At 47.8% G+C, this 25587-nt stretch overlaps 2 protein-coding genes across 4 annotated transcripts in view; one reads left to right on the forward strand and one right to left on the reverse strand.

Moving 5' to 3' along the window:
- On the reverse strand, positions 1-4259 carry GCHFR (GTP cyclohydrolase I feedback regulator). Its single transcript, XM_027066966.2, has 3 exons — positions 3643-4259; positions 1627-1721; positions 1-512 (listed from the first exon to the last, which is right to left on the reverse strand). The coding sequence occupies exons 1-3, from the start codon at positions 3676-3678 to the stop codon at positions 389-391; spliced, it is 255 nt and encodes an 84-aa protein (XP_026922767.1). The 5' UTR covers positions 3679-4259; the 3' UTR covers positions 1-388.
- Positions 3296-25587, forward strand: part of RMDN3 (regulator of microtubule dynamics 3) — a 26565-nt gene continuing 4273 nt past the window's right edge. Inside the window, exons 1-12 of one of the 3 annotated variants that reach the window (XM_015064924.3) lie at positions 3565-3669; positions 10218-10387; positions 10747-10959; positions 13217-13409; positions 13842-13985; positions 19291-19582; positions 20374-20476; positions 23195-23255; positions 24661-24736; positions 24891-24968; positions 25211-25309; positions 25508-25561. In XM_015064924.3, coding sequence (XP_014920410.2) covers positions 10773-10959; positions 13217-13409; positions 13842-13985; positions 19291-19582; positions 20374-20476; positions 23195-23255; positions 24661-24736; positions 24891-24968; positions 25211-25309; positions 25508-25561 — 1287 coding nt within the window. In that variant the 5' untranslated portion in view covers positions 3565-3669; positions 10218-10387; positions 10747-10772. Of the gene's footprint in view, positions 3670-10217; positions 10388-10746; positions 10960-13216; positions 13410-13841; positions 13986-19290; positions 19583-20373; positions 20477-23194; positions 23256-24660; positions 24737-24890; positions 24969-25210; positions 25310-25507; positions 25562-25587 lie in introns of all 3 variants that reach the window. The other 2 variants (XM_015064922.3, XM_053224152.1) reach the window with 2 other exon arrangements.

The following is a 25587-nucleotide window of genomic DNA, read 5'->3' on the forward strand; positions in this document are numbered from 1 at the left end:
GCAACCACTCATCACAGTCCTTTATTGGCTTGGACTAGCTACGCAGGACCCTCCCGCCCAGTCCTGGGGCCATGCTCCTCACGGGCTCCCAGTTTCTGGCCGGGGACAACCTGGCTCTCGTGGCTCCCACAGAACATGGCCTCCTCCAGGGCTCTCAGGCCCAGAAGCTGGAGGGGCTGCTGAGAGCACCAGGGCAGGGGCCCTGCCCTCTCCCACTGGCTGAGGCAGGTTTCAGAAAAGGCCATTCATTGCCCAGTGGTGCTGGGCTGAGGAAAATGACAATTTGGGAAGAGAGGGGCCGGGCAGTGAGTGAACAGGGACTCCGGATCGGGGGCCATGGCAACCGCTCAAAAGAGGGGTGTGCCGTCTGCTCCTCAGTGTGAGAGGGTCACTCCTTGTGCAGGCACCACACCAGCGTCTGGCCCACGCCTGTCATGCTCAGCACACGGAAGCCCTTGCGTTCCAGTTTGTCCAGGACTATTCGAGGAGGGTCATTAACAAAGTACTCACAACTGTGAAGAGAAGGGGGGACAGCATGAGGGGATATACAGCACAGGTTCCCCAAGTAAAACTAGTATCTGCTGATGACTAGGCCTTGTCAGGAATCCTAGTAGTGACTGACATTTGCTGGGTGCCTTCCAGGTGCCAGGCTAAGTGCACATTCCCCACCCCCTCCCCAGCTAAGCACTTGGCTTGCATATCTTCTTTCTTCTTCCCGATACCCTAAGGAAGGTACCATTATTATTCCCATTTTATAATTATAAATATAAAACTTGGAGGGCTAAGTAGCTTTCCAAATGTTATTGAGATCCTAGAACCCATGTTAGTCTGATGACAGCCCCATGTGCCCTGGGCCGCTGCACTATTCTGGAGGAATGGCCTGTTCTCTCCAGGGTCCTCCCCCAAGGCTCTGCCCCCTCTTGTTGCCCTGTCTGTCCTGCAGTCTTGGAGCAACAGGTTGGCCCCTAATAGTGGCTCTGGGTGCTGCTCTCTAGCACGGAGAATGCTTGCTGTCCCTTCTTTCAGGGTTGTCGATCAGATAAAGGGCTCAAGCCCCAAGCTGGGCATCTCGAGACAAATGGCTCATGGTAAAGGAATGGGGCTGGCTTCAGCCCTCCAACCCTGACCCAAGGGCCCGGGTCCAGCCTGCCTCCCCTTTCCCCTCTTTGAGGCTCATTCTGCCAACCCTTCTCACGAGCTCCAAGGCAGCAGCTGAGCTGAAAGTAGGACCCAGGCTGCCTGCTGCCTGTTTCTAGAGTTCAGCTTTCTTAACTCAGCCAGCTCTTCAAGAGAGAAACTTTTCTGTGCCTATCTTTGGCTTGATGGGGTCCAGCTCCAAGATGAGAGGGCAGAGTAAAGAACAGTCCACTTATGGAGTCCTACACCCAGCTGGACTGGGTCCTGGGGCTCCCTTGTGAAGGGAGGCCCAGTGAGAATGCTTTCAGAGCAAGCCTGGGGGCTGCGGTAAAGCCGCAGACGGGACCGACCCTATAGAAGACAGAACCCCAGGATGCAGGCACGGCCTCTGAGGCTGGGCGGTGGCATCGTCCCTGGGCTTCGTTTTGTTAAAGGAAACGGACAGGTTTAGGGGCTGGCAGGGGGATCCTGAAGAATGCCACTACTTACAAGTTGTTTCCCAAGACACTTCTCTTTGAGGCCCCCAGATACCTCATCAGCTCTGGATCTGAGTGCTCATCGCCGACCATGGTGGGGCCCACCTCCTGCAAGGTAAGCCACAGTGGCTGCTTGGCTGGCGGCCTGGGAGAGGTGGAAGGTCTCTCTCCTTCCTCCCCTGCCTGCTGGCCCTGAGCCAGTTTCAGGTCAAGGCTGGAGAGTGTGGTGAGGAAACTCACTGGCCCTCAGTGATCAGGCCAGGCCATGTGAGGCCTCCCCAGTCCCTCCAAGCTGAGCTGGTCATTGCCCAACTGCTGACAACTTCCTGCCAAGTATCACTACCCGTGTCTATGTGTATCAGAATCACCTGGAAAACAGAAATGAAAACATGTCCATACAACTTGTACAGGAATGTTCATAGCATTATTTGCAAAAACTAAAATGTGGAAACAATCTAAATGTTTGTCAACAGATGAATGCATAAATAAAATGATACAGCTACACATGCGCTGGATCTTATTTGGAAAAAAAAAAGAATAAAGACAAATACATGCTACAATATGGAAGAACCTTGAAAACATGTAAGTTTTCAGAAACCAGACACAAAAAGACGACATATTGCCATAGAAATGGTAACCTATGGTTATCTAGGGCTGGGGGATTTGGGAGAAAATGAGGAATGACGGCTAACATGCATGGTATAGGTATAGGTTTTTTGAAGGTGATGGAAATGTTCTAAAATTGATTATGGTGATGGCTGCACAACTCTTGAGGATGCTTTAAAAAACATTGAATTGGGGGCGCCTGGGTGGCTCAGTCGGTTAGGTGGCCAACTTCGGCTCAGGTCATGATCTCACGGTCTGTGAGTTCAGGCCCCGTGTTGGGCTCTGTGCTGACTGCTCAGAGCCTGGAGCCTGTTTCAGATTCTGTGTCTCCCTCTCTCTCTGACCCTCCCCCGTTCATGCTCTCTCTCTGTCTCAAAAATAAATAAACGTTAAAAAAAAATTTTTTTTAAATAATAAAAAATTAAAAGTAAAAAACATTGAATTGTACACTTTAAATTCGTGAGTTCTGTGGTATATGTATGCTATACATCAGTAAAGCTGTTCTATTAAAAAAAAAAATCACCTGAAGAGCACCGAATTCCCAAGCCCCAGGCTTAGTATTTGGGGAGTTCTGGGGAGGGGCCCAGGAGTCCACATTTTAACAACTGCACAAGTAACTGATTCTCAAGCCACTGCCCTAGGACACGGCCAAGACCCCTCCTGTCACAGCTCTCCTGTTGTCTTCACCTCCAGAGAGTGGTGCACCCGCTGATGGATCACCAAAGCACTGGGGAGTGGGAAGAGGCGGAGGTGCCCAGTCAAACTATTCTGAAGTTAAAAAGGGATTCCTGGAGGCACCAACTCTGCCTTGGACGACGAAATTGCACCCAGAAAAAGGGGCATCACTCTGACTCCGGAATGATCTTCCCACCTCTAACCACAGGGCCTGTCTCCTCCTTCTGTCTTTCCTAAGGGCTCAGGGATAGCTCTTTCTGGAAGTGCCTGAGGGCCAGGCACTTGACAGAGGTGTTTTGGCGCCTCAGCACGTCCTTTTCTTTTTCAAACCTCTTTCCCCCAAGTATTTGCACTCCCACCACCCCCACCTCCACCCCCTGCGGAGCGGCTCTGTGTAGGGCCGTGGTTGCTGCGCCATGAGACCAGGGGTTCCTGGCTTCCTCGGGCGGACAGGTAGGTCAGGAGCCGCAAGCCCCCGGAGTTCCCTCCGCCGCGGGGATGCACGCACCCCGCCCCCTTCGCGGCCCTGGAAGCACCGGGCCGGCCAGGACTCCCCGAGTCCGGCGCTCCGGGTTGACTTGGTTCCGCAGCCTCGGCTCCTCCGCCCGAGGGGGCGTGTCCTGGGCGGCTTCCGGATCCAGTCACTGGCAAGCGCTGCCTCAGAGGGAGGCGCCAAGGTGCAGTCGCAGCCCCCTCGGCCCGGGCCCGGCCCCAACTCTGTCCAAGTCGCCGGGCGGCGGGTACTCACCATGCGGATCTGGGTGCTGATGAGCAGGTAGGGCATGGTGCGCGCGTCCCTGCCAGGCTCCCACCCAGGGCTTTGGGCTCGGCGCCGACACCAGCCCCTCAGGCTCCGGGACTGCAAGCGGCCGCCCGGAGTCCAGTTACTCCAGCTCTGGCCTCGGGCGACACCAATCCCAGTGCGCCCGGCCCGTGACAGCCGCGGCCGGCCAATCAGGAGCGGGCGCTCGTGACGCGCCCCGACTCGGGGCGATTCGGGGCCCGCCTCCTGCACTCAGGGCCAAGTTGCTTCTGCGGGTGGTCCAGGCAGACGGAGGGGTGCGGGTTGCGGAGGACGCTCCCGCACCCGCGGCCTGGAGTAGGGGGTGACCCGCGGGGCTCGGCTGGCTGCAGCGAGCTGTGGTGCCAAGCGTGCGTGTAGAGTGTGCGCCCTCTTTCTTGCAACACCTCCAGTAGTAGGTTCCAAAGTCCTGCTGGTCCCCAACCCCCGTCCCTGTGAAGCGGAGCCGGGAGCAGTTGGCTATCCTGTTGAAGCCTCCCAAGCTCCAGCCCACCCCACCCAGGCACACCTCTAAAGGCTTTAGCGGATCCCCACTTTCTGTCCCCAGTACACGTTCTCCGTCCGCGCCCAGGAGAAAGCGGTGGGAGGCTTGTGGCAGCAGCTAAAATACCCGTGTGTACTGCGCATTTCCGCCTCCCTGACTGTAATTCCTAGTACAGCAGCGGAATCTTGCGTTTCTGTGGCCCCATTGGTAAATGTGTAAAGGAACTGAGCGCTTGGCTGTGTGCCAGTCCCGGAGGGATTTAAACCGACGGAATCTGGCCCATGCTTTGGAGAGCTTCCCGCGAAGCTGGAAAGATGAAGCGCACGCGCAGAAAATCACAAGGCAACACCTGGGGCAAAACAAAGTACATCCTTGGCACCAAGCCACCAATGTGGGAGCAGCAAGTGCACCTCGGTGTGTCCACGACCTCATCTAGATGTTTCAAAATATGAAAACTCATGATTCTTTATCTGTCTCGTGATTGGTTCTCTAAAAACAAAGCAAACAGACACAGCCTGTGACCTTTCCTGGCCTTTGAACAATCTTCACCTCTATAAAGGGCACTTAGAGGGCGTGCTCTGTGCCTCCCAGCACTTTGATAGATGTGGAGCTCGCTGTAAGGGAAATAGGCAGTTGTAATCTTACAGGATACTTACTGGTCTAATTTATTATTCCGTACTCTCTACCCACTATTCTACACCTCCAAGACTAACAACTTAGCTGGAGAGATAAGATACTCATGCCTGACAAAGGATTTGTTAAACTGACAAAGGATTAATACTCAGGATATATAAAGAACTCCTGCAAATCAAGGATAAATCAGTAGAAAAAAACTTGGGCAAATGACTTGAATAGGCACTTTTCAAAAGAAGGAATGGAAGTGGTTAATAAACCGATAACCTGTTGTTCAATGTCATTAGAAATCCCAGCTACATTTTATTTATTTATTTTCTGTTTAAAGGAAGCTTCACACCCCGCTCAGAGCTTGAACTCACAACCTTGAGAGCAAGACTTGAGCTGAGATCAAGAGTCAGACGCTCAACTGAATTCGGCTCAGGTCATGATCTTATGGTTCGTGGGTAAGAGCCCGTTGAGGCTTTCTGCTGTCAGCACGGAGCCCACGTCAGATTCTCAGTCTCCCTTTCTCTCTGTCTCTTCCCTGTTCTTGCTCTCTCTCTGTCTCTCGCCTTCTCTCTCTCAAAAATAAATAAAACATAAAAAAAAAAAAGAGTCAGATGCTTAACTGAGTGAGCCACCCAGGTGCCCTTCAAGCTACATTTTAAACCACAATAAGATAACTTTATTTTTTTTAATGTTTATTTATTTTTTTGAAAGAGCGCGAGTGCGGGAGGGGCAGAGAGGGAGATACAGAATCCCAAGCAGCCTCCAGGCTTTTGCTCAACCAACTGAGCCACCCAGATGCCCCAATAAGATACTACTTTAATGATTTACTAAATAAATAAATCTGTAAACACTGAGTATGGGCGAAAAGGTCTAACAACAGAAACACTACTGTTGGGATGGCAAAGTGTTATGATTGATACAATCACCCTGGAAAACAATTTGGCATCATCTAGCAAAGTTGAAGTTGTGCATTTATATGACCCAGCCAAACCGTTTCTGGATAAACCTCAAGAAAACTTACTCATCAGGATACATGTGCAAGAATATTTATAACAGCACTGTTTGTAATTAGCATAAAAATGGCAACAGTTTTTATGCCCATCAAGAGTAGAGTATCTGGTTGATTAATACAATGGAGACTGCATAGCAATGAAAAATGCTAAGTGAAAAAGTAAATCATGGGAAAACATATGCTAATTCTACTTAAAGCTCTAAACTTGCAAAACTAAACAATATATTGTTTGGGGATGAAAAATATATAGGGTTAAATTATACTTCTATTAAAAATATGTGATTAAATTGCAAAGACAAGGGAATGATAAATATAATATTCAGAGCAGTGTTTACCTCTGAGAGAAGTGAAAGGAATCGGGTGGGGACAGCCATGTAGGAGTCTTATAAGGCAGAAGTGATGTTCTCTTTCTCACACTAGGACCCGGGTGCTAAGGGTTATATATGTCCTCAATATTTATTGTTTTACATGTGTCATACATATTCTTTTATAGCCATTAAATATTTAATTTAAAATATTAAATTTTTTTAAGTTTATTTATTTATTTTGGAGAGAGAGACAGCACACAACTGGGGTGGGGGAAGGGAGAGAGAAAGAGAGAGAGAATATCACAGGCAGTTTCTGTACCATCAGCACAGAGCCTGACAGGGGGCTCACACTCACAAACGGTGAGATCATGACCTGAGCCAAAACCGAAACTAGGATGCTTGACCAACTGAGCCACCCAGGTGCCCCTAGGAAGAATAATTTGTTAAGTAAGTAAGTGTTAAGTATGTTAATGGTTAGACACAGAGAGTAGAGCCATAGTCCCAAGACACTTGGCTATGTTGCCTCTCTTGGGAGAGCCAGGTAGATGAGGCTTGCCTATTCTGGTCAGAGAGGAGGACAGGAATCTGGGGTCTGCTCTGCTGTCCTCTCTCAGGCTGGACTGGGCCTGGGAGAAGACAGGAAGGCAGTGCAAATCTCAGGCTGCCAGGGCTTTATTACATTTGAAAAACTGGTCTGCAGATGCCACATAAGATAGAGAGCTCCATCCAGAATCAGCCACCCCACTGCTGATTGCTCTGGCAGCCACATGCCCGTACGATAACATCTTTAATATCCAGGGGGAAATGAATTCCTCTGCTTGGTCTGCCCATCTGGCCTCACCTCTTGCCACAATCAGTTTATCTGGCAGATCTTCCTCTCCTGCAGAAAGAGGAGAAATTGTTCTTCCACAACTCAGCTTTTCATCATGAAAGCATTGTCTAAGTGGCAGGGCCTGGATATTGGTTATTCCTTCTTTCCTTCCTTCCTCCACATTCAGCTTCTGTGGGTGGCTTCTGCTTTGGAGCTGTGCTAGGCTCAGGGCATGTGGAGATAAACTGAGCATGAACCCTATCCTGGAGGAGTGAACACTCCAGTTGGGTAGCCAGGCTAGAAAGCAAATAATCATGGAACCAAGTGTAATAGAGGTAATAAAACCTCAGGAGCAAAGAAAAATAAAAAGATGAAGTCCACCAAGGTGGTAGGCTGGAAAGATTCCCCAAAGGAAATGAATTTTTATTCTCTCCAAAAGTTAACATTTTTTTTAATGACTGAAGAAACACATGCAGGGGCATCTGGGTGGCTCAGTCGGTTGAACGTCCAACTTCGGCTCAGGTCATGATCTCACAGTCCGTGAGTTCGAGCCCCACCTCGGGCTTTGTGCTGACAGCTCAGAGCCTGGAGTCTGCTTTGGATTCTGTGTCTCCCTCTCTCTCTGCCCCTCCCCTGCTCATGCTCTGTCTCTCTCTGTCTCAAAAATAAATAAAAACATTAAAGAAAAAAAAGAAACACATGCATATCTCAGAAAAGTGAGAAAAAATAATAGAAAAATTATATTAAAAACACTCTTCTCACTACCAAGACAATTATAGTTAGTGTATTTCAGGAGATACTATTTGAACTGAATCCTTAAAAATGAGTAGGAGGTATTGGTAAATTTCTACTCCTTAAGCTGTGGTTGGGAACCTTGTTGCCTTTAAATTGTTCTTTATAATGTATATATACATTAAATGTACTCTCTTATTTGTAAACTATCTCACAATTAAAAGGTAAATAAATATCTAGTCAAGGGGCGCCTGCCTGGCTCAGTTGGAGGAGCATGTGGCTCTAGATCTTGGGGTTGTGAGTTTGAGCCCCAAGTTGGGTGTACTTACAAATAAAATCTTCAAAAATATATGTATATAATATCTAGTCAAGGATTTGAGGAGGGCTGGTGTAGATATTTCAGTTGTCACTAAATTTTAACTTGCAAGAAATGCTGATGATAAAACTGGAATCATAGTCCTCTAGTTTTGTTTTGAAAAAAAATTTTTAGCGTCTATTTTGAGAGAGAGAGTTCAAGCACGAGCAGGGGAGGGTCAGAGAGAGAGAACCTCGCATGGACAGCACCGAGTCCAATGCAGGGCTCGTACTCACGAATTGTGAGATCATGACCTGAACTGAAATCAAGAGTTGGTCGCTTAACCAACTGAGCCACCCCGGTGACCTATGTATTTTTAGTGTTTTAAATTGCAAGAAGTTGCATAAAATCACAAAAGTGGATTATAAATTTTTTTTAATGTTTTTATTTATTTTTGAGACAGAGCATGAGCAGGGGAGGGGCAGAGAGAGAGGGAGACATAGAATCTGAAGCAGTCTCCAGGCTCTGAGCTGTCAGCACAGAGCCCAACACGGGGCTTGAACTCACAGACTGAGATCATGACCCGAGCTGAAGTTGGAAGCTCAACCGACTGAGCCACCCAGGCGCCCCTATATAAGTGGATTATAAAAATCAATAGGCCATGGTGGTGTTAAACTGAAAAAACAAAACTGCCAGTTATTTCACCAGCAAAAACAGGTTTATTCAGGAATAGCAGAGAATTGTAATCCATGACAAGCAAGCTACAGCAAAACCATAGGCAAGTTCAACAAAGGAAAGGAATGTTATTTTATGGAGAAGAAAGAGGAAGTTGGGAGGAGTTGTTCTGAACATGAATCCACTGGAAAGAAACAAGAGTTTAGGTGATGGTGGTTTCTCTTTGGCTGAGTTGCAGGGGTAGTTGATTTATTGTAGGAGATGCAATCGTCGTACATCCTTCTCTGTTGGAGCCTGTATTTGATGATTCTCTTCTGTTGCTATTCTTCTGTTATGCGTCTATAATTGACCATTCTGCCTGTAATTGACATAAAGTGGAATGGTTCCCCCTTCCAGCCTTCCCTTCTAATATCCTCTGTCTACTGTAGAGGTTTCCCTTTATTAATTTTCACAGTGGGCACAGAAATCCTGATGAATACAGATTTTTAAAAAATGAAATGGTATCTGAACGAATATAAGCAATTAGAGATCAACTCAAGTTTCAGCCTCACCCAAAGATTTAAAAAATGTTATCATTAGAGGAATGAATGTCATTTACATTCTGGAAATGGAAAAACAGTTTATAACCCTGTTGATTAAGGTACTACAGACAATGCAAGGTTTAAGATTTTTTTTTTTTTTTAGTGCTGGGGTTTGCATATATTATATTGTTAAGTGTCAGCAGGGAGAAGCTGCCCCTGATGACTCAGGGACCTCTTGTGAGTAACCAACAATTTATCTGGTCTAATTTGAACTGCCAAAGGTGCTATCTAGTACTCGAACTTAAATGGTTCGAGTAAAAAATGTATGAACAGAGGAGATTGGCCAGCTCAGTTGGTTAAACTTGGGACTCTTGATTTTGGCTCAGGTCATGGTCTGGTTTGTGGGTTCGAACCCTTCATGGGGCTGTGCGCTGACAGGGCCAGCCTGCCCCGAATTCTTGCTCACTCTTTCTGCTCCTCCCGCTCTCCCTGCCCACCCCCCAGGCAATAAATAAATAAACATTTTTAAGAATGCATGAACAGGGGCGCCTGGGTGGCTCAGTCGGTTAAGCGTCCGACTTCAGCTCAGGTCACGATCTCACGGTCCGTGAGTTCGAGCCCCGCGTCGGGCTCTGGGCTGATGGCCCAGAGCCTGGAGCCTGCTTCCGATTCTGTGTCTCCCTCTCTCTCTCTGCCCCTCCCCTGTTCATGCTCTGTCTCTCTCTGTCTCAAAAATAAATAAACGTTAAAAAAAAAAATTAAAAAAAAAAAAAGAATGCATGAACAAATTAAGCCAAAATCAAATAAAGTCTGAGTTATGACAGAGCGTCAAGGAAAGGCGGGAAGGGGGTGGTGTTTTCCAGATAGATGATGGGTCAGGCAGAAGCAACAATAGACGCAAAGAGAAAGACATTTGGGAATAGCAGGAAAACTGGTGTGACTGGAGGGAAATGGAACCTCAACTGGCCAGAATGTGGTACTGCTGGAGTATCCGACCCAGAAGTCTCTCTGCTCTTTCCCTCTCCACCTCCCTCTTTGGTTCCCCTTTCCCGCTCCCAGCTGGCACCGCCCCCTGGAAAAAGCAAAGGCGGAGGCAGAGCCTCAAGCGGTCATCTCTCCGCCCCTTCCTAAAGGCGCGTGGGGCTGCTGGCGCCGCTTGATGACGTCACGGCCATTGACAGTGAGAGGCCGCGGCCGTGGCTGCTGTCCCCGTGGTTTCGAGCGGTCGGGTAAGGGTCTGAGTCGATCTGCTGCCAGCCAGGGTGCCTTCCGAGGGCGTGGGAGAGGCCCGAAGCTTGCAGCCGGGGCGGCGGGTTTGTTGTCTGCAGTGTCGTGGGAGGGAGTTGGAGGCCCAGAAACCTGACTTTGAGATCAGGGCTGCGGGTGTGTTGGACAGGAGGCTGCGTCCAGGTTGGGTGAGAGGCGCGTCAGTCCCGCACAGGAGTCTGGCGGAATCCTTAGGGTCCAGACGGGGATGAGGGTAGTCGGGAGCTCAGGTTCTGGACAAGGAGATATCTCCAGGGGCTCGGCCTTCGGGGTGGGTGGACCACGCTCACGAATCTCTCTCCCCCTGCCCGCCTGCTTCCAGTGGCTCACGTGGGCTGCAGATGAAGCATGTCTAGACTGGGGGTCTTGGGCGGCGCCCAGGCCGGGTTGGGACTGTTGCTGGGCACCGCCGCGGGCCTTGGATTCCTGTGTGCCCTTTACAGCCAGCGGTGGAAACGGACCCAGCGCCACGGCCACAGCCAGAGCCTACCTAACTCCCTGGACTACACACAGACCTCAGAGCCCGGACGCCAGGGTAGGTAGGAGCCGGTCTCCTGAGGCCACAGTCATGGTTGACGAATGGGCCTAGGGTCCGGGCTGCGTTTAGCAGGACAACGGAGTGGGGGGTGCATGAGAGTTTCACCTTTTTGTAGTTTATTGAAAAGGAAAGCAGTCTTCCTCTTCTCTTCTTCTTCATATAATTCCAGGAAAGTATATTGTGAAATTGTTTAGCTTTCAGGCTTAGTTCAGGCCACAACGTGCTATGTGTGTATAAAAGGCACTTGCTTAGTGGTGGGTGAAGTGTTTAATAAGTAGAGAGAAAGTCCAAAAGAAGGCAAAAGGGAAAACTAATCTTATGGGGATTGAGTCTTGAGACTTATGTATTAAATTATGTATTAGAATTTGAAGGGAACTTAGAAACTATTCAGGGTTTTTTTAATCCTTCTTAGGAGAAAATTGAGACTCAAAAAGATTATGTAACTTTACTGAGGTTGTCACAGAGCAATTAAGTGGCAGGGCTGGGCCTGGTCACCTGGTCCTGTGGACTTCCACAGCATGGAACTGGGAGTGCATTTACTGCAATTGAAGCTGAATGTGGCTGGCTTCCAGCCACAGCTGAAATGGGTAGTGCTTTCGTTTTGCAAAACTTTGACCTTAAGTCATTTGACCAAAGCATCTAGGGCTGGTTCAAGCCACTCTCCTCATGTGTGTGTAATAGAGGCACATTCATATCCTCTCACCCCATGTTAGTTGGGAATGGGTGTTTTCTTATTACCAAATGCCAGATGGATTGGAAAAGTTAGTTTTAGAAGAGTCTTCAAAGAGTTATCAACTTATTTAGTTTAAAGTTTATTTATTTTGAGAGAGGGTTGAAGGGGCAGAGAGAGGGAGGGAGAGAGAATTACAAGTAGGCTCCACACCATCCTCACCGAGACCAATGCGGGCTGGAACTCACTAACTGTGAGATCATGACCTGAGCAGAAATTGAGAGTCAGACACTTAACTGAGCCTCCCAGGCACCCCTAGAGTTATCAATTTAGATTGCACCTGTTGGCCAGCATTTTATAAGCTGCTGCTAACCTAGTATTGTGAGTGTGCTAGTCTTTCCTTTTTTTCCCTTGTGGTTTGTTTGTAACTTCTTAGCAATTTTTCTTCTGCTGTTTGGAGAAAGTGGCATGTTCCCAGAGACCTTTCTTTTTTAAAATTTTATTTAATCTCTACATCTGAGGTGGGGCTCAAACTCCACCCTGAGATCAAGGTCGCATGCTCTTCCTATCAAGCCAGTGTGTTCACGCCTCTCCCCCAATCTTTCTTGCTCTATGCTTTTTTAAAAAAATTTTTAATGTTTAATTTTGAGAGAGAGAAAGAGAGCGAGCAAGCACGTGCACACAAGTGGGGGAGGGGCAGAGAGAGAAATCCGAAACAGGCTCCAGGCTGTCAGCACAGAGCCTGATGCGGGGCTTGAACCCATGAACTGCGAGATCATGACCTGAGCTGAAGTTGGTTGCTTAACCTACTGAGCCACCCAGGTGCCCCTCTTGCTCTTGAATGCTGTTGGGTATGTATTGTAATGGGGACCTACACTGTCACTAGATGTCCTTGAACACATTTATGCTTGCCTGGACTGTGGGTCCTGCCTTCCTAGTTCTTCCCTATTTTTACATTTTCCAGGCCAATTGCCTTAGGTAGCTACCAGATGTTAGCATTTATTGTTGGAATTTACCCGAACTCAATTGAGGGCTTGGTAATGGTGTTTTTCCCATGGGGTGTGGATGGGGTATTCCCAGTATACCTTTGCTCTTAGTAATTGCCCCTTTCTTTGCCCTTCTATGATGGTGTTAAATGAAGAGGAGCTCAGAGTTGTCTTTGCTATTCTTTGTGAAATGAACGATCAGAATTTGAGTTCAATTTTAGTTTTGCTGTGTGTTGAGTATCGACTGCCTGGTATTTGAGAGCTAGGCATTGTAAGGGGTTTTGTTTCCTTTGGCAGGGCAGGTGTCCTGCCTTTTGGGTACTAAAGTCTTGCAAGCATTTTACGTTACCTGCCTTGCTGTGGAAGGTTCTTGGAACAGAGTGGGCTCTTGTTTATAGATTGAGATCTTGGAATTTTTTTTCTTTGAATAGTCACTTGAGACTTGTTACCAGGACCTACCTGTGAACCTATACTGTCTGAGCCTCAAGGGTTTTTGTAAATTGAGCTCCAGTGAGAAGCAAGTGTTCTTGAATTCCAGGTCCAAGATCTTTTCCTCACTCTATCTCATGAGCGTCATTGTCTGCTGTCATTCCTTCAGTGAGGCCTTTGCGGGCAGTCCCAGGCGAGGCTGGAGATGGTGCAGTGCTGCCCAGCCTTCCACGTGAAGGGCAGGAGGAGGTGCTGGACCGCCTGGACTTTGTGCTCAGCAGCCTGGCGGCCTTGCGGCGGGAGGTGGAGGAGCTGAGGAGCAGCCTGCAGGGGCTTGCCGGGCAGATTGTTGGGGAGGTCCGGTGAGTGATGCAGCCTTCTGTCCCGCCTCGCCCCCGCCCCTCAACTTTTCCCAGCCCCTATAGCTTTTCAGCTGAGCCATGTCCTGGCCTTTGCTGCCTGTCCCTAAGGAAGAAGCCAGTTTTACAGCTTCTCCCATAACTGCCAGGGAAGCTGTATGCTTGGTACCTTGCCTTCCGTAAGTTCCTTGCTGCTTTTGGGGCCTCGTGGTCTGTGGGAGCAGCTGAAATGCTTTGTTCTGACTTACCTGGTGTGCCCAATGGGGCTGGGCCAGGGAGCTGCCCTTCTTGTTCTCCTAAGGGTAGAGACCCAGGATTTTGTCCATTCTTGGCCATTTAATGAGCAGCAGTAGTTAAGAGCTTCCCTCATGGGGAAGGGAAAAACAGGCAGGCTGGGGCCTGATGGCACCCTCTCTAAAGGGGCCTGCTTTTCAGATCCCACATGGAAGAGAGCCAGAGAGTGGCTCGGCGGCGGAGATTCCCTTTTGCCCGAGAGAGGAGTGACTCTACTGGCTCCAGCTCTGTCTACTTCACGGCCACCTCAGGAGCCACATTCACAGATGCTGAGAGCGAAGGCGGGTGAGTTTTTTCTCCTGGAGGCAGTTGTGGCTTCAGCTGGATTATGTTTTGTGACAATATTAATTTATATAGAAAATTCACACTGAGCTGCGTGAATAATTTTTGGAACAAGGTAAGGGTATAAATGAATAAAGCACAGAATAGGTTAAACAAGAAAAACCATCTACCTTATGTCACCCAGCCAAGTGGAATGTTAACAATGCTTGATGCTTGCATCTGTTATTTTCCTCTGAGCAGGTTTTTTTACAGTTACCATACTATTTTTTTATTTTTATTTTTCCTGTAACATTAGTTGGGCATTTTCCTGTGTTATCATAAGGCTTTATAATTTTTTTTAAGTTTATTTTGAGAGCAAGGGAGGGGCAGAGAGAGAGAGGGAGAGAGAGAATATCAAGCAGGCTCCATGCTCCCAATGTAGAGCCCAACATGGGGCTTGAACTCAGGAACCACTGGATCATGACCTGCGCTGAAATCAAGAGTTGGACGCTTAACCAACTGAGCCACCCAGGCACTCCTAAATATTTTAATTAAGTAGGCTCCATGCCCAATGTAGGGCTTGAACTCCCGACCCTGAGATCAAGAGTCACACGCTCTACTGATTGAGCCAACCAGGCGCCCCTATTACAAGGACTTTATAAGCATTGTGTTATGACTTTATTTCCTGCATTCAGTGGCTGGGCCAGGTTTACAGAGCCCTCCAAGCACCAATGGTGCTCCCCTCTCCTGGGAGCTCCTGTGTTCCCACACGGGAGGCTTGCTCATGCTCCCTTGGCATCTTCACAGGTGGGAGCTGACTGTCCCAAGTACTTGGTAGCTTAGCACTTCTGACCGTAGGCCTTACTGTGATATGGGCAGCAGGCAGGAGTCTGGTGGACAGCCTCCAAACATGGTCAGGCTAAGGGCTTTTCGATTTTAAGCCAATAGTGCCATTTTGAAACTTCTGTGTCAAGGATGGAGTCTGAATGAACATTTTTGTTGTGCCTGATGCTGTCACTGGCAGCTTCTGCCCTTGTCTATTGCTGGCTCCAGTCATCTAGGTGGCCTGAGATCTCAAGGCTGACCTTTCTTCCTCCTCAAGAAAAAGAGTGGCACAGAGAATAGCCCAGCCTTATGTGGGGACAGAAGGGCTGATTTAATTATAAACATGCACACAGCCATTCAGCAGTGTTCTTTAGCTGAAACACCTTATGATAGTAACTACTGTTCATTTTTCCTGTGACAGCACGCTAAGTACTTTAGAGGCATTTCCTCACCTAATTCTCACAGGGATCCTATGAAGTAGATGCTGCTCTTCTCCCTGTTTCACACATGGAGACTTGAGGCTTAGTGAGGTTTGATGCCTTGCCCAAGGTTATACAGCTACTGAGTGCAGGCTCAGCTGGGCTCGTCTGCAGGGGTAGAGGGTCTGTGATTTAAGGCCTGGCTTGGTGGTTGGGGCATAGAAAAGCTTTTTCAGGAAGAAATGTTCCATGCAGCCCTTGGGAGTTCTTCCCATGGACTAAAGAGCTGCCACAGCTCACTGCCCAGGAAAGACCTACCCATACTATCCACAGCTGTAGTATCTGTTCAGTACATCTTACTCAGAAAATTTCAGCCTCATTTTCTTGTTTGGGCCATTATATTCTCCTGCCTGTCCTCATTGGTTTTCTAAGAAAATTAAGAATGATATTATTACTCTCTTTTTCGATATTACTGCCATGGGGTATCTGTGCTGGATTTGATTATTGCTCGGGCACCTCTTGCTACAAGCTTTAGTCCTCCACTTCTGACTACTGTTGTTGGGGTTGTCTGATCCTTGTTATCTGTATTGTCAAGGGCTCATGGACATGGCCCCTTTCCATTTACCTAATACTTCTGCCTGTTTCCAGAAGGCTGTGTTAGAGGAGGGGGCAAAAATGGAATTCATGTTTGACACATCTGGACTGAAAAGAAAGAAGGACAAAGTGGACCCTGAGACTTAAGGAGCATCTCTGTGCAACCCATTTTTAGCAGGTCACTGGAGGTGGGGAAACTGATGTTTGTAAGAGGGTAGAACAGGAGAGGTCACAGCTCTCCCCAAGATCAGGATGTAGAACTCAAGACTCTTAATGATGATTTTAAGAAGTTGTACAAACTTCTGGGAAGAGTGAGAGCCAGGGTGTTTAACCAGGGGGGCCTGTGGGTGCTTCACTGCTTGGAGTGCTCATTGGGGCTCCCAAGGCCATAAAGGGAAGGACAGGCCCATCAGCCATCTGTGATGGGACAAGAGGAAGGGTGGCTTTCTTAATTATAGCTCCAGCAAGCTCAGCCCATGACCGATCGTGTGGCACGTAGAAGCTGATGGTGGCTCGTGGTGCAAGACTCTGGTTTAGCTTGCTCCTATCTGGGGCAGTGGCCATGGTGGATAATTCTTTTTGCCATGGTCAGTGCCATATAGGCCAAGGGGGGATTTTGGGAGGAGACCATAAACCCTGCAATAGCTTTGAACATGTGGGACCAGGGAAGGAGTGCTTCTTTGAGGGATGAAATGCTAAGACTATTTGATGCCCTACTCCCCTAAAAGCTGTATTGCCTTTTTCTTCCAAATAAAGGAGCAACTTTGAACTCCCAGGGGATCGACTGAATGTGGCAGAGGCAGAATCGCCATGTGGGTTCGTGAGCTTGTTCCCTGACCATTGTACCAAACACAGCTTTAGTTCTTTCCTGGTCAAAATGCAGCTTCCCCTAAAACACCAGCTCCTCCAGCAAGCCTTCCCAGGCATCCCAGCCAAGGATTGCCTACAACCCCATTGCCACCCCTCCTTGGGCATTTATCACCTCATTTAGGTTGGTCTTATCTCCCTCACCAATTAGTCTCCCATGCCTGGTTGTCTTTGAATGTTTTAGCTCAGCCCTTCTAATGGGGTTTAGGAAGAGTCAAAGAAACTTAATTGTCAGAAGAAGGGGATATGCGTGTAACTGAGTCCTTGATCACTGACTTGGGGGCTCTCCTCAAGGGCTGGAGTAGCGTAGCTCTAGCCTCCTTGCTTCGAGGGAGCCATGGATCCTCTACCTTGTATGGAAACAGTGTGTTCCACCCAAGGGCACAGCTCCAAAGAGACTTTTCAAAGGTCCCTGCTGGTCCCTGCCAGTCCCTGGTAGACCTCAAAAGCCTCAGGGCATGTTAAACAAAAGGCACATCTCTCTCTCTCTCTCTCTCTCTCTCTCTCTCTCTCTCTCTCTCTCTCTCTCTCCTGTCTGATTTCTCCAAGGCCTGGACTGGTGGTCTAAGCGTGAGAAAATGGTATCACTGTAGAGACGTAGCCCCTGTAGCTGAGCCCTGGCAGTTCACAAGGCTGATGTCTGTGCTTGAGCAATAGTGTCTGCCCACCCACTGCATGCCACCCAGCCAGGTTGCAAATTAGTGAGGCAGAGCAGAGCTCCCTGAAGCGAGGCTGAGGTGCACTGTTCAGCCTCACTGCCTCACAAGGACCCACCAGCTCTCACTCCGTGGGTGGCAACAAAATCCCTCCTGACCACTCCTTTTCTTCAGCCATGTGAGCTCTCTGGAGAGACTATGCAGATGCCTCTGCTATAAAAGGGGTAAGGGTAGGGGTCCCTCCCTGGGAGACTCCTCATTAGAACTCCTAATTGGAGGGGGTTCAGCAGCAGGCAATGGTGTCTCCCCTTCTAGCAACAGGAAACACGAGACTCCAGCTCTTTGTCCCAGGTAACCCATTTACCCATCTTGCCTTTGGGCCTGGCTGGCATGAGTAGAGGCACTAGTAGACTCTGATTTGATTTTCTCATTTGGGGCAGGCTATTGTCCAAGCTGTAAGAATTGGTTGGGAGTTTCTCTAGGCTGCCTGTGTGTGGTCTTGTTCATCACCAGCCAGGTTGGTTTGTAAAATCCAATGCCACTTTTCCTTGTCCCTTTAATTTCTGAAGTTTTTACTGCACATTGCTAGAGGGGAAAGAACTTGGGTCACATTACTCAGCAAGGTGAAGTTAGGTTTTCAATACCTTACAAGTTCCCATAGTAGCTGATCCTGGGACGCTTCATTAGATGAGTCTGGAAGCTCCTTGATAAAGCAGCATGGATGGGGCACTAGGTCTGGTTGCTCATTTGGTACTTCTGGATGGAGCTTCACTCCTTGCTGTCTGGCTTTCTGACCTACAGCTCTCAGCCCAACTTTAAGTGGTCTTGTATTGTCTTTATTTGTAGGTCTCCCTCTCATCTCTTCTTCAGCCACAGGTATCCTGTCCCTATCTTTCATTCCGGGATGGAGGAAGTCTTATCCCTAAATGGCCCTAAGATCCTCCTTGTGCTTAGGAACCTTTTGGTTCTGACAGAACCTGCTTTGCCTTCACTCAAGTCTGGAGGTTGCTCTGGTGTCCGGTTCTAGCCCTTGAAAGCCGTACCTTCTCAGTTTTTGTCTGAGTCAGCTGGTGGTTAGGGAGAACATCCCAATCAGCTGCTAATGAAGCCAAGAGTAACTTGGCCTCCTCTTCAGTGAGGGCATCAAGGTTGGGGGCTCCTAGGAGGCATTTCTTACGGTGGCCCCAGAGATACCTTCCCAGGGGGTTCTGTTTGGATCTTCCTCCTCTCCGGATTCCAGCTGCAAAGTGGCCTTTCCCCATCCCTGGCAAGTTCCTAAGGTTTCCAAGGGCTACTCCTATTGTGGTTTGGGTTTGGCTGCTGACTTAGGAGAGGTGTACCTTGAATTGAGAAAGAAAACGTTGCTATTTGGGCTGCCCGTGGCCTCAGAGGCTGGCACCCAACCACATTGTTTGTGGCAGGTGCTTTTGGCTGCTAAAACAAAAATGATTGACAGGCCCTTAGCCTGGTGAGAATCTAGCTCAGGAGATCAGTTCCACCTACATTATAGTTTTTATCTTAAGTATGTCTTTTTTTACTTATAAGAATATATGCTCACTAAAGCAGTCCTGTATATTAAAAAATACAAAAAATATTACCTTTAATTCTTCTACCCTGAGATCTACTAGCAGTATTTTGGTACATTACTTTTTAGGCAGCTTCTCTTCTAGGCTTTTTCTGATTATCTGCCTGACCTGGCGGTAGCTCAGCATCAGCCCCTGGCTGCCACAGTGTCCCCCGCTGGTCACTCTTTCCCTACAGGAGGCATCATTTTCCCAGCCCATAGTTCCCCCTGGGAAGTTTTCTCTCAAGGACTAATTTCTGCCCTTAAGTGATAGAAATGGTTTTTACTTGGGGCTTTGGACAGCAGTGCCATGAAGAGCCCTTGTTTGTGGGTGGGGATAGACCCTAGGGCTCTGAGGCTAAAAAATCTCCCTTGACCCTGTCACTTACATTTCTCTGCCACAGGTATACAACGGCCAACGCTGAGTCAGACTACGAGCATGACTCTGACAGGGAAAGTGATGACGGGGAAGACGAAGTGAGCTGTGAGACTGTGAAGATGGGAAGAAAGGATTCTCTGGACCTGGAGGTGGAGGTGGAGGTGGCTTCAGGCCCAGCAGCCAGAGCCCTGGAGGCTGGAGGCTCCCCTGGCCTGGAGGATGTGCTGCCCCTCCTGCAGCAGGCCGATGAGTTACACCAGGGCAATGAGCAGGGCAAGCGGGAGGGTTTCCAGCTGCTGCTCAACAACAAGCTGGCGGTGAGGCTCCAGCTCCGTCTGCCCTTACTAACCCCCAACCCTCCGAGAATGAAAGCAGGCCCCTGTAGTTGATAAGCCTGAAAGGTGACCTGGGAAGGGAAGGGAGGGTGAGATGGCTGGTTCTGCATGTACCCCCCAGGGCTGCATGTGCTATTCAAGTAGGCCACGCACTGCCCCCAGGGGCCTAGGTGTGCCTCCTGCCCTAGAGCTTCTTCCCCAGTCCTCTGCCTCCTGTAGAACTACTGCTAAAGAGCTCTACCTCTTACAGTAGAGAGAAATGTGGAAAGAACCAGAATAGTTTTTCTTTTTATTTCCCTTGAGGCAGAGCCCAAGCTGCCTGCCCTACTTGAAATTTCTGTAACAAGTGTATAGGTCATTCAACCACAGTTCCTTTCTCTGGTTCACTGCTAGAATTTATGCTCACCCAGGTATAAATACCCCAGTTAGAATTTTTCCTTTTCTTGGGCATTTTCACTTTTTCATTGTGTCAGCAAGACTTCTCTTTCATTGTGCCTCACTTCATCTTGGAGTTGACCTTTATTCCTCATGGTGTCAGGCCAGAATGCCCTCACTCTGAGGGGTTGTGCAATCTACTGTCTAGAGATAATGCGTCCTTAGTTAGCTAAGTGCAGGTGGGAGGACATGGGGATGAAACACTGTGTATAAGGCTGGCCTAATGTCAGTTTATAACACACTAGCTTGGAAACTGAAAGGGGCGTGGGGAGAAGGCCAGAGCCCCAGTTCTCTGCAGCTGAAAAGGGGCCTTATCCATCCCTCTGTTTGGTCTGCAGTATGGAAATCAGCAGGATTTTCTCTGGCGTCTGGCCCGGGCCTACAGTGACATGTGTGAGCTCACTGAGGAGGTGAGCGAGAAGAAGTCATATGCCCTAAATGGTAAGTGCTGACAGATTCCTGGTGGGAAGGTGACTGATTCTAGGGGTATAGCTGGCTCATCTGGGGCTCAGGGGAACTACTAAGAGAAGATGTAGGCTGTCAGGGCAGTTGTGGCTCCCTCTTTCACTCAGCACAAACTCTGGTTCCCATGGGCTTCTTCCTTCTTGAGACAGCACAGTCTGTTTCTCTGCACATCATGATTAATACAGGTGCAAATGTTTTTAGGGATAGTTGTATCAAACTAGTGCAATTCTTTGTTCTCACTCCCCAGCTGCAAGAGAGGTCAAAGCCTACTTTATTAATCTGAAGAGGGTTTTTTGCTGTTGCTTAGGTATCTGGTTTGTTACGGAGCCTGTGGAGCATGTGTTCTAAGAACAGGAGTGGAATGTTCGGTGAGGGCCTGTAAGGAGTAGTTTGGAAGACTACTGCTAGCTTAGGAGTCTTTGGGATCAATTTAGCAACTGTTACCAAAGTGTGTATCCTGGGAGGTAGGGTGCATCTGAATTATGCCAAGTTCAGGGCTCTTCCCTGTCATATCACTGAGAATCCTGGGACTTTGAGAAATGACTGGCTTTGTGGGGAAGATGGGTCCTGCCTAGCCATACAGCCCAAGTCAGGCACCATCAATAGACTTCTAGGTCTTATTCAGTTATCTAAAGTCAGTTGAACTATCCAAAGTGGACATGTCTACTTCTTCACTTACAAACATTGAGTCTTTGCTAATGTAGAATCTGACATACCTCAAGGTCATTTGTAGAATTCTGTCAATATAGAAAGACTAGGCCAGTTGAGTTGAATGTTTATTGATATTTTCAGAAAAATCTCCAAGTTTTAACAGAAGGTGCTTAATTTCTGTTTGCTTCTTCTCAAAAGCTTTTGCTTTCCCTCCTAAATTTCAGGTGAGGATTCTGATCAGCTTTTGGGCTAATATCTGGACTCTTGGTATCAACAAGAACCTTTCTTTTTGATCATTGATCATCTCTTATTAGTACCAGTAGCCAGGATGAAACCTGAAGGTGAAGGTAGAGTGGTGATTAGAGCAGCCATAGCCAGTGCTCTGGTCTGGTCTGCAGAGCTTAGCAATTCTGTACAAGTCTACTCCTGCTGGAGGACAGCTTGAACATCTTTGGAGGCCCTGCTTCTAGAATCGCGGCTTTTTTAGGACCATCCTTGATGTGTCTAAAGTTCTTCATTTTGTTCTATCTCTAAAAGTCGGACCACCAGGAGGAGGCCATTATGTGGGATCTTAGGTGATATCTTTTCACCCTCATGTCTAACTTGGCAGGAAGAAACTCTCAGCTCTGATTTTTCTATTAAGAGAGTGCTTTGAAGTGGGCAGGGAAAAATCCACTAAGAGACCATGTCCTCCCACTGATGGGGCCACAGTTGGTCATTGTTTAGAAAGGGGAGGTTATAGGGTGCCTGGGTGGCTCAGTCAGGTGTCCTACTCTTGATTTTGGCTCACATCATGATCTCAGGTTTCGTGGGCTCAAACCCCATGTTGGGTTCTGCACTGAAGGTGTGGAGGCTGCTTGGGATTCTCTCTCTCTCCCTCTCTCTGCCCCTCCCCTGCTCATACAAGCCCTCTCTCTCAAAATAAAAAAGAGTGGTCTTAAAAAGGGGTGGAGGAAAGGTTATTGGGGAGGGGTGTTATTTCTCATCAGCCATCTTAAAAATGTATTTGTTGCATATGCAACTTTATACCATAATTATAATTTCAGCATGAAGAAACATTTCACATCAGCTAGCCTATCACCTCAACCCATTACTTTTGTTCCATTTTCTCCATGTTCCCTTTGAAGCCCTCTCAGCTTTAATCAAGAAGTCCTATTTTGCAGTGTGCTCTTTTCTCCAGTGTTGTAGGCATGATGTTCTCCAGCTAGAGGGCTCCGGGCTCCTTGTTAGCCTAGAAAATTCTTGTCAAGAGCCTTCATGTGTTTAGGCCTTGATTTCTTTATCAGTCTTAGTGCCTAGAAAACTAAGTGAATGTCATCTCTGGTCAGACGTTGGTCCATTTGGCTCTGGTGAGGAGTTTTGATCTAGAGCTGTGTTTAATCTTGGAACACAGATCCATTAGAGAATTTGATTAAAGTTGTAGGCCCTCTCCTCAATAAAATGTACCTGTAGGTAAAATTTTATACAACTCCAGAGAATACATGGACACCTTGAAGCCTGTCCACAACCCTCTAAGATAAGGTCTGTTGGGAATAGTTTGCCATTGGGTTGTTTTATATTTAAAATGCTTTGAGGGGCACCTGGGTGGCTCAGTTGGTTAAGTGTCTGACTTTGGCTCTCACAGTGTGGATTCTAGCCCTGAGTTGGGCTCTGTGCTGACAGCTTAGAGCCTGGAGCCTGCTTCGGACTCTGTGTCTCCCTTTCTGCTTCTCCCCAGCTTGTGCTCTCTCTCTCTCTCAATTAAAAAAAAAAAAAAAAAAAGTTTAAAATGCTTTGAGCACATCAGGTGGATGCTGTAAAAACAAAACAAAACAGAAGGTAGCTGGGCAGCTGATGACAAAGACAGAAAGCTTCTCAGGGATAATTTCTGCTTCACCTCGCTCTATTTATAGCTTCTCATTCTGTTCAAACTCAAAATTACTTCAAACAAATCTAGCCAGGATAGGGATTAGTAAGAGCTAGAGCAGTTATTGTTGCCAGAGCCCCTGATGTGGAAGTGTGCATGGGAACCCTTGTCAACTCTGGATTACCTTTGTCTTACAGGAAAAGAAGAGGCAGAGGCTGCTCTGGAGAAGGGGGATGAGAATGCTGAATGTCACCAGTGGTAATAATCTACAGGGTTGTGGGAAGAGTTAGCATGAGTTAGAGTGGAAGAGAGCCATTTCTCTGCCCTGACCACAAAGGCGCTTGCCAAAGGAGACAGGAGAGGGAGCAGGGACCTGGGGGGAGGGGGGGGGGGTCGATTTTTGGAAGGTGCCTTGGGAGTGAGGCAAGGGGAAATAGGATTTGTTGTTGGGACTTAGAGAAACGCATAGCTTTTTAAAAGTTATCCTAGCTACAAAATTTGTGGGTTCTTGGCTCTTCAAGGAAGCTGGCACAGTTTGTAGTTTGTCCTGCACAAGCTCTTCCTTCCCCTAGCTGCAGTCCCTGGCTGGTGGTGGACTTTGGCTTCTTTGCTTGGCTTGCATGAGTTAGTTTATCAGCTTACAACAACATCAACCCTGTTTGTGGTCTTTGTCAGGCAAGGTTCTGCCAACTTCCACGGGTCAAATCCAACTGGTGTCCTGGGGCCTGTTTCCAGCACCTCAAGAGTTTATAGTGAAAATTCTCTTCCCACCTCTCCCTTGCTTTCCATATTTCTGCCCTCAGATTGTCTCTGCAAGAGCTCCTCGCAGGGATCAGGTCCTTGGTGCCACTTCCCTGTGTTCTTCCTTGGGGCTCCTGGACTGCCCAGGATAGAAAATAGCCTTACACTTTATTCTTGGAGAACAGATGTTTGGGAGGAAATATGGAAATGCGCCTCTGGAAGTATCTGATACAGATGCCCCCGATATTTAAGTGAATAAATGAAAAGGCAACTTGGTCATTTAATGTCAATTGTGCTTCTAGAAACAATGCTGGGGAGATAGGGTAGTAAGATGTTTGTTTTTGAAGATGGAAAGCTGGCTGGGTTTGTTCCCTGATTGCGTGGGAGGATATAAATCTGAAGCCTGTCTTCATCAGCTTCTGTTGGTTCCCAAATTAACATTAGAATTTCCTAGAGTATCCCATCCCAATTTGTCCACGAGTACAGCTTCCCAGGGACATACTTAAATACTTCTAAAGCTAACGTAGACCTTCTTTTAGTGTCTGCTCAGGAGATGATAAGCAATGTATTTAGGTCCCTTATGTTTTGATGATTATTAGATCCACTTTTTAAGTTTTTATGCCCCCACCATGGCTATATTCCTTACATGGAGAAATTAGTGGAGATTTGGACTGAGACATTGCCTAAATGTTAAGTAGGAGAAGCTTACTGTGGTGGGACCCCACTTTTTTGTACCTAGCATACTTTGGAGAATTGTGAGCCTACCGGTGTTTGTTAAAGAATATGAATTGGGACTACAGATTTATGAAGAGAGTTTTATACATATAAAAATGCTATTTTCAGCTCTACTTGAGGGGGGTAGAGGGCAGTTGATGAGAAGCCCATTCCTTGTCCTTGAGCTCGCTGCCACTTTCCCCCTTAGGTATGCAGTGCTTTGTGGTCAGCTGGCTGAGCATGAGAGCATCCAGAGGCGCATCCAGAGTGGCTTTAGCTTCAAGGTGAGGAAAGGCTTCTCTTCCTTCCCTTGTACTGCTCTATTCCAGATTGCCTGCTCTATCCCAGCTCCTTGCAAAGGGTGCTCCTGCAGTGTCTACGACTTGCTCTTCCCTTAGCAACTCTGATGGTAGTTTAGATTTACATTTTTCCCCTCAGGAGCATGTGGACAAAGCCATTGCTCTCCAGCCAGAAAACCCTATGGCTCACTTTCTTCTTGGCAGGTGGTGCTACCAGGTAAGCTAAATTCTGGGGCCTGGTATCAAGGCCCTAAGTATCCCATGACACTGCTATCCTTGCAGTGAAAACCTGCAAGCAGGGGCCGTAGCCTGGTCTGGCTCAAGTACCCATTTCCTCTGAATGGTTGTGTTATGGGTGACTGGACCCAGCCCTATCTGACCATGTTTTAAGTACAGAATATTTGATGTTCTTAAAGATACTTAAAACTTTTTATTTATACCTTGCTCTTTTGGTGGCAGGTCTCTCACCTGAGCTGGCTAGAGAAAAAAACTGCTACAGCCTTGTTCGAAAGCCCTCTCAGTGCCACTGTGCAGGATGCCCTCCAGAGCTTCCTAAAGGTATCGGGAAGGAAGGGACAGATTTCTGGTAGGGGGCAATTTTCTATGGGAAAATCAGAACTACTTGGATAGCTTATAGAGTTCCCTGGATGACTGGATCAGTCTTTGGGTTGGGAACTGGAAAGCTCTATTTAATAAACCTCAGCCTGACTTGAACATGGTAATCCCCTTACTGAACCGCATTCCTCCCTTTTCTAGGCTGAAGAACTACAGCCAGGATTTTCCAAAGCAGGGAGGGTATATATTTCCAAGGTAAACTCACCTGCCTTTTTCAGCAT

Source organism: Acinonyx jubatus, chromosome B3 (assembly GCF_027475565.1).
Source record: "Acinonyx jubatus isolate Ajub_Pintada_27869175 chromosome B3, VMU_Ajub_asm_v1.0, whole genome shotgun sequence".
NCBI classification, from domain to species: Eukaryota; Metazoa; Chordata; class Mammalia; order Carnivora; family Felidae; genus Acinonyx; species Acinonyx jubatus.